Here is a 15391-nt window from a genome sequence, read left to right as displayed (position 1 = left end):
TTCTGATCATTTTTTTTTAATGAAGCCAAAGTCCAAATGGTTTATCACAGTACATTTTCGGAAACTATACCCCTTCCTGTTGCCCAAAAAAGGGGCTTCACTCTCTTTAGTTGAACATGATAATCATGTGCTTTGATTCTGAAGGAAACTGCTGCATCACATATTTCTTTGCCTTAATGGATGTTCTGAAGACCTTTTTTGCAAATATATAAAATTACTACATATACAGGCACAATTAATCCAGATGAAAGGAAAAATATAGAGGTAAAAAGTACATTTCTCAGTTGTTTCCAAGTCTTCACTGAATTATTGTTAGATATGATGCATTAATAAAGAATTAAACAAGTTTAAAAAAAAAATAATGAAAATAAAGCAATTAAACAATTATTTAATAATTACAATTATTTGGTATGCATATATGACATTTAGTTCAAATGTGCCAAAGCATATGCATGCATTCAGTACATGAGAGATTGATTTAGGCTATTAATTGATTTTAGATGGCCAGATGTATATTTGAAATATTTTTAGGGATATATTTAATATTCAAAATCGATTTATTGAAAAGACGTAATTCTATACATGCTACTATATAATATGCTTATGATTTCTATGCTAGAATTCCCAGAGAAGGGGGAAAAAATAACTGCTTACTTTCACTTATTTTGGGTGAGGCTAGTCCCTTATTTTGACCTTGTTTTTTTTGCCAGATCTGGAAACACTGCAACAGGTATGTCACCTACCCTTAGCACAGAGTACTAGTGTTTTAAAAAGCATGTAATTAACCATTTTTTATTTTGTTCTAACCAGTTACCAATTGGAAAGGATATAGCGGAACACTCGAACTGGAATGGAAAAATACAGTTTCTTCTCAGAACAAAACAAAATGAAAAATATTCCATTTTTTCCCCCATTCTAGTCCCTGATTATAAGTATTATAATATAATATTAATTAAAAAAAATTATATAATATGTATAATAAATATCATAATTCAGATTATTAAAATGCATTACATTATTGTGTCATTACTGAAAAGTAACTAATTCACTCATACAACATGTTGCTTTAGAAGTCAATATATTATTTGTTTATTTCCATTTCTTTGGACATAAGCCTATTACTGATCTATGGTCCACAGCAATCCATTTTGCAATTTATTTTGTCAATCTGTCTGAAGAATTAGTGTAACGTATTCTTGCGTTCCATCTGCACTATTTTTAAAGCTGGGTGCATGATGTACAATGCCCTTTATGACGAGATCTTGGGTAAAAGCCATGACATGATGTGCAACACTGACTGCACAATACAAAAATAAGCAAAGATTTTCATCCCAGTCATCCCAGTTGATAGCTTTGATTGGGTTTTGTCTCATCTGGTTATAGAAATAGCAGTCACACTGCATGACTGAAATGCTAATTTTCGGACACTGCCTTAACTTTGTCAGAGGCAAATATTTATCGCAAAGGTAAGTAATCATCGTTTTTGAACATGTCACACTAAGCTATCAAAGACAAGTGTAAAATTGTCCTATGACGAGAGAAATCTTTTTTCAATATCAAAATCCAAAGAGTACACTGTGAACGCGACTTAATTGTTGGCCTGTATATTGTTATCCGATGTCAAAATAATCTAATTGATTATCCTAACCCCACTTAAACCCTATTATTTATTTATCTCATATATTCATCCTAAGGTAATAGACCCCCCTGTGGTATGTTCATCACTCAAGATCTTAAAACACTAAAAATAAAATTTAGTTTTACTGGTTATAATTTGTTCTAGCAATCAAAACGTATTTGTAAATAAAAATATCAAAAAGTTTCAAAGGCAACATCAGCAAGGTTTCTAGCATTGGAGATTCTGCTCAATTGAAACTGGTTTTCAGAGTCTAGCACCGTAAATGCTGTGCTTTTAGGACACTGTGTCAAATTAAAAGTAGTTTTAAACTTTGAAAAATGGGTCTCGAGACCCCTGTATTCTGTTGCACAGCTGTTTTTGAACACAAGAACCTGTCCTGTGTGAAAGGCTCCTTTAATTGGTACAAACACATTCTGATCTGGTTCCGTTCTGCTCCAATTTGGATGCTGCCTTAGAAGGTACAGTAGCTGCCTACAGTATGTAGACAGTAGACCACAGTTCCAATGTTTTGGAATAGAGCCAATGTTGTGAGAAAACCAAGTCATTGAATAGATTAATTTTGTGTTGTTTTGTTGAAGATGTTTCTACAAAAAACAAAAACACTCTCACACTCAATGTCACAGCATTGTTACTCATGAATTTCATGTGACATTTTGCAATAAACTTGATGAAACATCATAAATGGCCGCATAATTTTGCTACCTACTGGTTGGAAAAGCTTTTGAATTGTACAGTGCACCTTAGAGGACATGGAGGTAATTTGTTTTCAATATTCACAATAGTTTGCATTCACTCACAATAAGTTTTGCTTTCCTTTACAATACCTTTTTCCATCTTTTACGAAAATTAACCATGGTTTTACTGAAGTAATGTCTCGGTTATGTGAAGCGTAACTCTGGTTCCTTGAGTGGGAACGTGACGCTGCGTAGTCGCATTGGGACACGCCCTGAGTGTCACGTGGTCTGAAGCCGTTATACAATCATGCCAATTTATTGGCTGATGGTGCTTAAGCGACGCCCCTTGGGAGCTATGTCACAGACTCCATAAAGCCGCTCGTATGAGCCTATGCAGCAGCTAGAGAGTATGGCCAGCTTACACAGCTTCTCATTCCCATTCAGGGAACCAGGGTTACGCTTCACGTAACCGAGACTTTCCCTTTCATAGGAACTCGAGCTGCATAGTCGCATTGGGAACAATATACATTCATGCCATGCGAACAGTAGCTGCCAACTGTCTACACCCATGTCGCAAGCATATAGCTGTGCACAAGCGAGCTAAAGCATCTGAATAAAACAGAAGGAATTATGAGTTTATTCCTGTTCCAACAGAGAGAACCTGTGAAGCAGGAGTCAAACCCTCATCCAGATTATAATATCTAACAAATGTATGTGGAGAGGACCATCCTGCCGCCATACAAATGTCCTCCAAAGACGCACCTCTAGCCAAAGCCCATGAGGATGCCATGCTCCTCATAGAATGAGCTCGAATATCCGAAGGTGAAGGTAAACTGCGTACTTCATAAGAACCTGAAATTGCATTAACTAGCCAATGAGACAGTCTTTGCTTGGACACCGAAATACCCCTGTTGCTGCCACAAAAGCACACACACAACTGCTCTGACTTATGCCACTGTCTAGTACGGTCAACATAAACTTGCAGCGCCCAAACTAGGTAAAGCATATGCAATCTTTCATGCTCCACCGACTCAAATGGGGGAGGATAGAAAGCCTGAAAATGAATAGTCTGTGAGCGAAATGATGTAGAAATGACCTTGGGAAAATAGCCAAATGAGGTCTTAACACCACCCTTGAACACTGGTGCAAAATCCATACATAAGGGATTAACCGACAGGGCATGCCAATCACTAACCCTTTTAAACAATGCCAATGCCACCAGCAGGGCTGTTTTAAGAGTCATAAACTTATCAGCGACTGTTGCCAAGGGCTCAAACGGAGCACCCGAGAGCGCCTCCAAAACAACTGATAAATCCGCTAAAGGAACGCGTACCCCACGTATAAAACGAGAGACAAGAGAATGTCTACCAACAGAGACTCCATTGATAAGCTCATGCTCAGCCACTATAACAGCAACCCCGGCCCCAAAACACTGTTGCAAAAAATCTAGCACTGTACCGACAGGGCAGTGAACTGGATCTTCACTTCGCTTTGAACACCAAGAAGCAAAAATATGCCACTTGAATGTATAAAGCTTCCTAGTTGATGGAGCTTTAGCATTCAGAATGGTATCAACCACAGCGGGGAGATAACCCATCATTCAAAAGAATGCCCTGTTGAGGGGCCATACCCATAACTTCCACAAGTCTGGCCGGGGTAGCCAAATGCTGCTCCGAGCCTGAGACAACATGTCTGTTCTGACTGGAATCTCCCATGGTACTTTCTCCAGGTGAGAGTCCAGAGTCGAAAACCATACTTGAGATGGCCAAAACGGTGCAACTAGCAGAAGCCGAACCCGATCCTCTCGAACTCTCTGCAGACGTGCGTGCAGCAGACTGATCGGTGGAAATGTGTAAAGTCACCAAGTGGCCAATGATGTGCCAACGCATCGATGCCCAGCAGTGCCTTGGGCGAGAGGGAAAAACCAGAGGGGACAGTGTGACATTTCGCTCGAAGCGAACAGATCCACTTCCGCTATGCCGAACCTTCTCCAGATTTGTTCCATAATCTGAGGATGTAATGTCCACTCTCTGGGCATGGACGACCCTCGTATACAGCGCCCCAACCCGTGGAGGTGTCTGTCATTATAATTTTGTGGTGACATACCTGTCCCAACGGAATGCCCGACATCAGAACGCGGGTCCGTTTCCATGGTAACAGAGTTCGGTAGCACACATGCGTCACTTTGAAGAGACTCGCATGCAACATTCCAAGGGGAATGACAGCAAAAGCCACGATAATGAGTCCCAAAAGCCTGTGAAATGTTCTTGCAGGGAGAACACGTCCCACTCTGAACATCGCTAGACACCGGCGGAATGATAGAACACAAGCTGGAGACAGATGTGCCTGCATCGCCTGCGAATCTAGCTCCACGCCTAGAAACAGAATCTGTTGCCTTGGCAACAGGACACTCTTGTTTAGGTTACACATAGCCCTAGATTGCTCAGATGTCTGAGAATGACATCTCGATGTTGGGCAGCCAAAGTCTCAGAGTGGGCTAGCACCAACTAATCGTCGAGATAATTAAAAATGCGGATGCCCTGAAGCCTCAAGGGCATCAAAGCCGCATTAATGCATTTTGTGAAAGTGCTTGGTGCCAGTGCCAGTCCAAATGGAAGGAGGCAAAATTGATATGCTTTGCCCCCGAAAGTGAATCTGAGAAAGCACCAGGAATAATATGGAAATATGGAAATAAGCATTCTTCAAATCTGTTGTCACAAACCAGTCCCCCGCTGCACTTGTGGCATTATTTGCTTCTGCGTCAGCATTCTGAATTGACATTGAATTAGTTTTGAATTCAAACATCTCAAATCCAGAATGGGACGCAAGCTGCTGTCTTTTTTCGGGACCAGAAAATAATGGCTGTAAAAACCACACTCTCTCTGAGAAGGGGGAATCTCCTCTATTGCCCATTTTTCTAAGAAAGAATGAATTTCCCAAATCAAAAACAGGTCTTCTCGAACAGAAACATCTGTCGGAACAACCCAGTTGAACACCGGCGGAGTTCGCCTGAACTGAATTACGTAACCATGCTTTATCATTCCAAGCACCCAGTTCAAAATGCCCTTCAGCTTCTGCCAAGCCGACAGATGGGCAGACAGAGGGATTAATGCATGGCTTTTGCCTGCAGTGTGACCTGTAATCACTAGATGGCATGCTTGGCTTACTTTTGGCAACTGCCCCTGAACCAGTGGTACAGCGGAGGGAAGCCTTTGCTCCTCTACTACTGAGGCTGGCTGAAGGGAATTTGATAATGTTTTTGCTTTTATTGTACTCAGGCATAAAAGATGAGCACCCTGAGATGCCTTTGTAGCAGGGACGCTGACAGAATAAACCTTTTCCCTGGTATTTTAAATGTGGAAAAATTTATATTGAGGGAAATGTTTATTTTGGAAAACTTGTTTGCCACAACGGCCCCAGTATTCTTATGGGGGGACAACGTTTGGTGCTTATTTTCACTGTGTGTCTTGTGTACACTTGTGTTTGATGAACATTGAGTGCTGTTATGCATAACTCGAGACCCTTGGTCATGGAGACATAGGCTGAATTCGGAATGTGAGTTTTTAATGTTCGCTCCCCAGTGCAAGCTGCGGGGGAAAGCTGAACTATATTCTGGCTGTGTTTGATGCATGAACAATGGCGAAATCAACCTGATACTGTATGAAGGGCAAACAGGAATGACACGGATATGTTTGTACAGTCTGGTTCCGTTCACCGAATGGGGGCTCACCCTTCGTTTCACTGCAAGTCCATCAGGCTTGCTTCTGGTGTCCTGCCGGTCTTACATTCAAATGCCTACGTGGACGCACCTGTGATGACGGTAATGAACCAGGACCCTGATGCTTCTGATGGGGTGCAAAACCCATGTCCGGCGACTTATGCGGCTCTCTGGTGGGATGTTGCAAAGATACCAAACATGAATGCACCGGAGCTGCGGTGGGATTTTCTCTCTCTCTACGAGGAATCATCTGCTGGAGCACGGCAGTGTGCTGTTTCACAGTGCAGAATTTTACCTCCACCGACTGGGCCACATCAGCGAACAGTCCGGATTGTGACAGGGGCATTCATTAAAAAGGCTTGTCCATGTCACGAATATCTGTTAGCATAAGTCACAGATGGTGAATTGCCATCAAGAGGCCTGCCATATTCTGACCAACAGCACAAGCAATATGTTTGGTAGCCCTTAGCGCCAAATCACAAGCTTAGCACAGTTCTTTGATGGCCTCAGCATCCAGTCTAAGTCCCTCATCTAAATACCTAATAAAATGGGCCTGGTAGTCTTGCAAAACCGCCAGCATGTGCAAAGCCGAAACCGCCTGGCCTGAAGCCTGGTAGGCCTTGCTCAACAAGTACGATGTAACTTTGCATGGCTTCGAGGGAACAGTAGGCCTCGATTTCCATGTGGTTGCCGAAGAAGGAGAGAGATGGGCAGCCAGCATCTCTTTCATCACTGGGATCGAAGTATATCCATGGTCGGAAGATCGACACACATTAGAAAACTAATGATTCGTAATCCTGGCTGAATAAGTTTGATCCCAGGACTTCGAAATATCACGATGGAGATCCGGGGAAAAAGGGAGCTGCCTACGAGGCATAGCTGCGCACTGGTCCGCTAAAAAACAGTAGTTTAAGATCAATTTAGAGATCAACTTATTTAAGATCGACTGCGCTTCATCCGGCCAATGCAGGTGCAATTTCTCCACTGCACGTGTAATAACCTCCAGCAATTCCACATAAGTTGCCAAAGGTCTGGAAATCTGACTGCTAGGAGGCAAGGCTTCAGCCTGGCCACCGGCGAGATCCTCGGAATCCGATGGCATCTTCATCCTCTATGCCGAAGGAAACCACAGTGTGGGCCTCAGGGCTAGGATGCAAATGCCCATTTGTAAACTCCACTGGATAACGTCTAGCCAAATGTGGGGAGAGTGACAGAGAGAACTGTAGGTCGGCCTGATGCTCAACTCCCATCTCCTTGGTGTCTGCGCCAGCCTCCCACGTGTCAAACCGCCGCATGCCGCTGTCAGACACGTGGTCTGCACCAGCACGTGGCATGACCAAATTTCCAAAGGAGGCGAGCCTTTCACGGAGCGTCCTGACGTTCATTAAATCACACTGTGGGCAATTCGAACACTCCAACGTGGCCTCCGCATGGTGAAAACCAGACAGGCAATACACATGTTGTGGGAATCTTCAATGACGATGAACCACGTGCACGAAGATAAGCATTTCCTAAATTTCATCCTGTGTTACCACTCAAAAGGGAGAATAGTAATGATCCTCGCTTTGACATGAGTCGTTGGTACAACACGGGCCAGACGAGATCGTGCACTAAAGAACAGAAAATCTGACTCGATGGTGTGAAGCGAGTGCCTTTATGGAGACTATGACATGGGGGCTTCGCTTAAGCACCATCAGCCAATAAATTGCCATGATTGTACAAGGGCTTCAGACCATGTGACACTTAGACTGTGTCCCAATGTGACTATGCAGCTCGAGTTGCTATGAAGGGGAACCATATTTGAACAATGGTATTTGTGGTAAAAGCATAACCAGTAACACCATGGTTAATGGTTGGGTCATATATAATGGTTTTTAAAACCATGGCTCTTATCAAAATATTGGTTACATGGTTACAGCATTTACAGTTTGGGTTTTCCTGTATTATTAGTATGGTTTCACTAAGAATATCATGATTCAAATGTGTTTACTGTAGTCAAACTATGGTCAATTTTGTGGTTATGGATTTACTACAAATATCATACTTAATCTAATATTACTGTCGTAAAACTATGGTTATTTCTGAATGGGATGGATAAAGGTATTGTGAAGGAACCAAACATTATTGTGAGGAGATGCAACACTTTTTGTGAGGTAATGCAAAACATTTGAAAGGAAAAGCAAAACCATACCAGAAAAAAATTCTCTCCTAAGGGGCATGGGAACTGTGCCTATGATGCTTCAAAATACTTCTAAAGGCCAAAATCAGCTCCTGTGAATCAAATATTGCATGTACATGATTTTAAATAGAGATGCTTGCAGAAGCCCATTATAGCATCATCAGGACCAGAGCCGCTTGGCCAGGTTAACTTACACGGGCCGTCGTAGGGGGCTGCAGTTGGGCAGACCGTCCTTGCCAAGAGCCGTCAGGTCACAACGGCACCAGTTCTCAATGACATCACCTTTCCCCGCACACCAGTATGAGCTCATAGTGGCACTTTTGAAGGCCTGCAAAATAAATGGCACAGGTGAGAGAAATGCAATTATCTCCATGAGCCACGTCCTTCCGTCATATGCGATGAGTCACCTCCAAGTCACCAAAAACAGGCTCTGCCACCTACACTTGAAAAGTGGTGTATCTCTGTGAAGAGACAGACAAAGGGCATCTCAGGGCGCTTTGTTCAGACAAGAACCTGCCAAGATTTAATTGGAAACTGTACAAAAAAAGGTCAGCCCACATGTGAGTGTCAGGAGACTCTGTCTCAGGGGCAATAATAGGACAAGTATGGGGCGGAGAACGAAGGGGTAACTCAGACATAGCAGAGTGATGGCACACAGTAAGACAAGAGCTTGTGACTCTTTCTGACTCACCAAAATGAAATATTCTTTCTTCCCATTCCTTCACCTTGGGATAAAACAGCAGTACATCAACTAGAACCTGTCAATATAAAATGTGCATTCCCATCTCAGCAGAACCATTATCAAAAGACCAGCCAATGAGCGGTATAGCACTGACCTTACATTAGGTTGCAGTCAAGTGGTCAATGTTTGGCTCGTTAGCATATTACAGTTAGCCCCTGCTTATAGATGCTATAACTACACCATTATGGGCACCATTTACCATCATTCATAATTTCATAATAGATGTTTTACCAGTGGCCAATGTATTTTTGTTTTTTTAAAGGCTCTTTAAAGCATGAAATTGACTTTTATTTTTCTGTGTCTGCTGCATTTGATGTCACAGCTCATGATAGCTTCTAGTGAAGGCCTTGGTACTATGCATGTTCTTGTGGTGACATCAGATAATCAGCCTGGTCAAGATGTCAATTTTCCTGCCTGTCTCCTGAAGTCAGTGTCCATAAGGGAAGATATTAGAATTTAAATAGAGTACTTTTGAGGGCCCATGTGTCAGCCAAACAACTGCCATTGAGATAAATGGGAATGCTAACAGATAACATTCTCCAGGTATTATAGGCCTCCTTGGTTACAACCAGTAGACGGTCATGAGGAAGTGCCCCTCTCAATGATAGCATCAGCAGCTCTCTGGCTGCCAGACCTCACCCCTTATTTACGCACAGGCAACTCTCTGTAAACGACCTTGATGAATGAGACATTATTACAGCAGCAGAGCGAAGGAGGGGAAAGACTGCAATCCATTGCGGTATAATGGCTTGCATGAGAGATGCCTGGCAGAGGCAGAGTGTCATGTAAGACAAAACAGAGAGTGAATGGAGAGGTGTGTACGAACTAGGGGTGGGTGGTATGACCAAAATTTATTTCACGATATGAGTAACTTTAAATAGTAATGATATTTATCACAATAGTTATTTTTTGCTGGAAATTCAACAAAAATTGTCTATATATTAAACAACAATGTAGTATTTCCAATTTTTCCAATGGACTTTACAAATGGAATCTACAAACTTTGTTTTCTCTTTTAATTTGGAACTTTATACACACAAAATAAAAGATAATTCATAGATGATAAGTCTGGAATCAGTGCAAAAACACTATGCATTGTGTCAGTCCTGCCACATGGCAGTACAGAGTTGTGCAGTACAGAGTCATGCACAAGCTGCTCATGCGGGTGTTGAACTTAATAAAGACCTTCTTCATTACTGCAAACAAAAAGAAACATTTGCAGGTTTTGTTTCAATGATCCAGTCTGTGCTGGAGATGTCTGAATAAGTAAACCGATTCAAACCGATTCAGAGAGCACCACTACAAGTAACGAGGAATGCAAGGGGATCCGTTTTTTTCGTCATTTCCAATATTTGTAGCTCCAGCGTTGCAGTTTGAAAAACCAACATAGGTATTGCTTACAAAATCATATGTGTTTGGAGGTGTAGGTGGAGCAAGTTTTGGTGTGTGTTTGCTGGGAACCCATGAGTCCGTTCTAAGGAAGCCGCTTAAAAAGTGCCTGCTTGAAAGAAAGAAAATTAATGGTTGAAAAAAATATGCCCATTACAGTGGCATTCAGCAACTGTGAAAAGTGTCAAAAAAAAACAACAGTGTCCTGAAATGGGAAACAGATGATCAGAAAATATAACATGAAATATCATGCACCCCCACTCATAGACAAACAGAGAGCCGCAAACTTGCACACACATTTACCACCAGAAGTTTCCTAGAAAAACCACAGTTGACTGTTCAACTGCACATGTGAAAAATAGACAAACCGATTATGGCTCTGTTTATGTTTGCAGAGTAACCTAAGCCAGATCTACAGGGAATGTAATTAGGGGTGTGTGTCTGTATGTCTGTGTGCAGTGGTCGGGGGGGGGGGGGTGGTGTCTAGGAGTTCAGGCAAAAAGAACGAGTGATACGACGTATGGGTAACTCTAAATAGAACTCTGGTGTAGATCAGTCGGGATTCTTGGAGGCTTCTACAACATTTAATATTAAGACTGAGGAATGCCCTGAGGATACGCACACTGTAATTTGGTAAATGGTTAGAATTTTAATGACAGAACACAAATTTCAAATCAGAACTGTTTGTTTACCACGTATGTTTTTCTTTAGGTATCAGTCGATGACCCCAAATCCTCTTAGCTCTCTAGACTTCAGAGAAAACAATTCTAAATAACAAGAAATGGAGCGACCACGACATCTAAATGTTATTATCTGTTTTGCTCATTTGAGCTCACCCTATTACTGTCCCTAATCAGTGTCTGATGCATGCAAACATTAGCCAGCTGGGCAGAGGAACTGATTCATCCGATGACCTAAAACCTCAGTGAATAGGTCATTCCGATCATTCAGTGTAATGTAGAGAAGGAAATGTCCTTGTTTCTAGGAACACCTACAACCATCTTCCAGGAAGGGAGATATGCCTTCAGTTGAACCTGGGGTTCACGAGGGGACAAAAGGAATGCAAAGAAATGTGCACATCCATTGAAGAGCGGCAAATCGGCACACGGCTGCCTATAAACTGATTTGATTTGCTTCCTCCATCTATTTGAATGGTTAGCAAAATCCATGGGTTTAGCATTCCCTGGAAAATGTATTTTGGTCAGCAGCTTGGCAGGGGTTTAATACCAACTTATAAGAGCAGTATCCATCACTTTCTTCTTGAGTGAACGGAGACTGTAGCATGATTAAATTGGATGCACCTTTGAATGTGTAGACGGCAATTCCCTGGCTGAGCAGTTTTATTCAGGTTTACAGGATGAGATCCAATAAGCAGCCATACACTCAATTACAGAAAAGACTATCTCCAAAACACACACAAAAAACCACACTCCACCCATTAATTTGTTAATTTCCTGGGAATGGTTTTTAAGAAGTTATGCAGGGCAAGCATGTAGCAACTTAAAAAAAAAGTCAGAACTTTACGTTTGCTGAGACAGAGCCTTTCCTGTCCTCACTTCCATTGGTTTTAGCCGTGTCACATTGCATGTCAACTTTAGATGCATGGTCGGACATACCCACATCACAACAGTCATGACGGCATTCATTGCCAATTCTCATTGTAAACAAAAGATTTCCAGTTGCTTTGTAACTGCAATTCACTGTTGGGGTAAATGCCTCTTAAGGCCATTTTTGTTCGCAAACAACTACAATTTGCATGTGCTGAAACTACACTAAACACATTCTGCGCAAGTAGGCAAATGAAGATGCAAATTCTTGGCCAGCGCCTTGTACTTTATTATCGTTATTGCGTTATCTTTGTTGGCAACAAATTCAGTACTCAGAATAGTTACCTTCAAGTGTCTGTGCTATTAAAACAGATGTGTTATTATTCAGTTATTCAGTTAGAAATTTATTTTTTAATTTAGTTTCCAAGCTATAAACACATTTTTAACAAGATTCTGTTCAAACTGTTGCTTGGCCTTGACAAAAGTTGACCTGAAAGTGAAAATTGACCGTAGAGGCAACAATAACACTGAGAATGCAACATGGACTTCTGTTGCGTTAGGAATTGAGCTCTGACAAATTTTAGATCATAGAACACGTAAAATCGAGCTTGCAAAGCAAGAAGCGTTTGCATTCATGTACTGTCGTAAAGTATGTTTTCTGGCCCAAAGGTTAATGTTTGTCTGGAGATTGGAAATGCATTAGAAATATTTTGCCAGAAAAAACTGCTGGAAAGCAACCTTTTTTCATTTTTTACATTTACAAGTACCCCCTTAATCATAAAATTACTAAGTTGCCTATTCACAGAAAATGAGTGTGTATGTGAGAGTGTGTGTAGTGGATTGTTACAAAGGGGGAAATATAATGAAAACAGGATAAAATCTGTCACATGAGAAGCTTTGCAAAAATTTTGCTTTTTATCCTTTTCAGACCTGTTTTCCGGTACAGTGTTTTCAAGGAAACAGATGGCTAATTCCAGATCGTAACCAGAGCCCAATGTTCCTCCATTAGAGTGAGGGTGACAAGGAAACAGAACTGACATGCCAAGATCCAGTCAGTTTAACAAAGAGACCGCAGGTACATCTGCTTACTTGCAAAACCCACCTGATCCCAATCACCATCGCTGTCAAATTATAAAGTGTTGCTCTTTGCTTCAGGTGAATGCAGAGAAGATGCAAGTGGCAGTATTGTGTTTGAATACATATGTTCTCTGGGTCTTTGTGTCTGCTATGCTAATTGACAGATGGCTGTTTCAGAAATGTGAGTACAAGAAGCCCTGGCTTGTCCCCCGGGTCGATGACATCAATATCATCCTCATAATCTAGCATTATCTTCTGAGCCTGTGCTGCACCAGTCTGCTCTGTCCCTAGTCAACTCAGCTGCATGGGTGGGGAGGGGGGGGCGACGTTTTGTTTACCTATCGACAGATCCCCACTAGGGACCGTCTGCTATCGATTGCAAGCCTTTTGTCATTGTCGATGCTCCTGTTATTGCCGAGGTCCAGACACGCCATCAGAGACAAGTACTGGCTTCAGTGTGAGAAGCAATTAGTGGGGGGAATCATTGTTATGGAGTGGGTCCGATCCCCAGGGCGATCACCTGTCAGGTACGCAGTGGGCCAAAGCGGGCCATTTGGTACTGAGTCACTCTCTTGTCACCTGACACTGAAGAACAACAGACGCAAGTAAATGGCATCTTCTCCTTCAAGACGTCAGCAGCAAGAAGGATGATGCGGAAAAGAAAGCCCAGGCAATCTGCTCCAAAACCCGATTTTATATCCTCATTAAGTCCGTGACTCAGAAGATACAGTGGCTGCTAATGAAAGTCTCCTTATCTAAGGAAAGTGGAAATATTAACTTGTGGTCATACAGTAAAGCCAAGAAACGGGTGCAAGATTAATAACATGCTATTTCAAGTCATTTATCTGTCTTTTGGACTGTCTCTCTCTCTGTCTGGCACACACAGAGTCTATCATCTGTCTTGAAACACATTGCCTTCTTCACTATTTTGAAAGTGATTTAACCTAATGAAAATCACTCCTGCCATCTGCTGGTGGGTTTGGAGAAGCAGAATGCATCATTTTTGTACAACATGGAGGATTTAATGCACTGCTTATGTTCAAGAAAACAATATCTGTGGAATTCGTGTTTAGAACGTCCTATTGTAAATTAGCTGATATATTATCATATATGGTTTACAGTTATTTTAACTAATATGTTATTGTTATTATGCTATGAAATGCATAAAAAAATAAGTCTATTATATTATCTTCTTTCTTTTCAATTTTTTAATATATCCGCAATTAATCATAAGAGTCTTTATTTTTTCCATTTAATATCAACACCTCATCAAAACACTTAAAAGGTTCTTCAGTGTGTTAACATATAGTTTTATGAACACAGGATTGGGGAGTAACAGAATACATGTAACGGTGCAAAGTATTTTTTTTTTTTTTAAGATTACTTTGCATTTTATTGTAATTTGTTTAATTTAAAGGAATATTCCAGGTTCAATACACGTCAAGCTCAATCGACAGCATTTGTGGCATAATGTTAATTACCACACAAATTTATATCAACTCTTCCCTCCTTTTCTCTAAAAAAAGCACAAATGGAGGTTACAGTGAGGCACTTACAATGGAAGCGAATGGGATCAATTTTTAGAGGGTTTTTTGAACTGTTGCCTTCTGGCAGGCAGTACAGAGCACTGAGCACCAGAAATGTCAGGCACAGGAACAGTTATTTTTACCTCAGGCTATCCATCTCATGAACAGTTAAAATTGCCCCATTGAGCAATAATTAATGTGCAATACACAGCTTAATCTATTTATATTTATCCAACATACCATACCTCTTCTGCCATTACATTCCCTTGCTTCTGTATATAACAGATATATATTTGTATATTGTGCATACATTATATATATACACACACACACACACACACACACACACACACACACACACACACATATATATATATATATATATATATATATATATATATATATATTGTCCTATTGTGTATTTCTATATATATACCTTATTTTCTATTCACTTTTTATTTTATTCTATTTTTATTTATTTATTATTTATTTATTTATTTATTAGTATTTGAGCTGTAAAGTTGTTTAAATTGTTATTTGTACGGTCATTTTAGGGTTTGTTGACATTATCGTCATAGTAACAAAGTTCTAAAATTAGCTATAACTTTACACAAAAAAAGGTTAGTAAGAGGCTTTATTACACTGAAATCATGTTTACGAGCATATTGTTTATGTCTTGTGTCTATACTTTTGAAAAAGTGAGCATTTTAAAATAAAATAAAAACTGGCTCCATTCTCTTCCATTGCAATGTGCTTCACTAGTAACAGATTTTTGCTCTTTTTTTTTTTTAAAGAAAAGGATTTTCCTTTTTTTTTTTTTTTTTTGTGGTAATATTATGCCACAAATGCTGTCGATTGAGCTTTACTTGTATTGAACCCGGAATATTCCTTTAATATTTT

At 40.7% G+C, this 15391-nt stretch overlaps 1 protein-coding gene across 1 annotated transcript in view; it reads right to left on the bottom strand.

The window, feature by feature from the left end:
- The window catches only part of LOC127435466 (astrotactin-2-like), a 716076-nt gene that overhangs the window by 84904 nt on the left and 615781 nt on the right, over positions 1 to 15391 (bottom strand). The window contains exon 18 of the mRNA XM_051688999.1: positions 8405 to 8538. Coding sequence (XP_051544959.1) covers positions 8405 to 8538 — 134 coding nt within the window. The remainder of the gene's footprint in view (positions 1 to 8404; positions 8539 to 15391) is intronic.

Source organism: Myxocyprinus asiaticus, chromosome 4 (genome assembly GCF_019703515.2).
Source record: "Myxocyprinus asiaticus isolate MX2 ecotype Aquarium Trade chromosome 4, UBuf_Myxa_2, whole genome shotgun sequence".
NCBI lineage: Eukaryota > Metazoa > Chordata > Actinopteri > Cypriniformes > Catostomidae > Myxocyprinus > Myxocyprinus asiaticus.
This window is presented reverse-complemented; position numbering and strand designations above follow the sequence as displayed.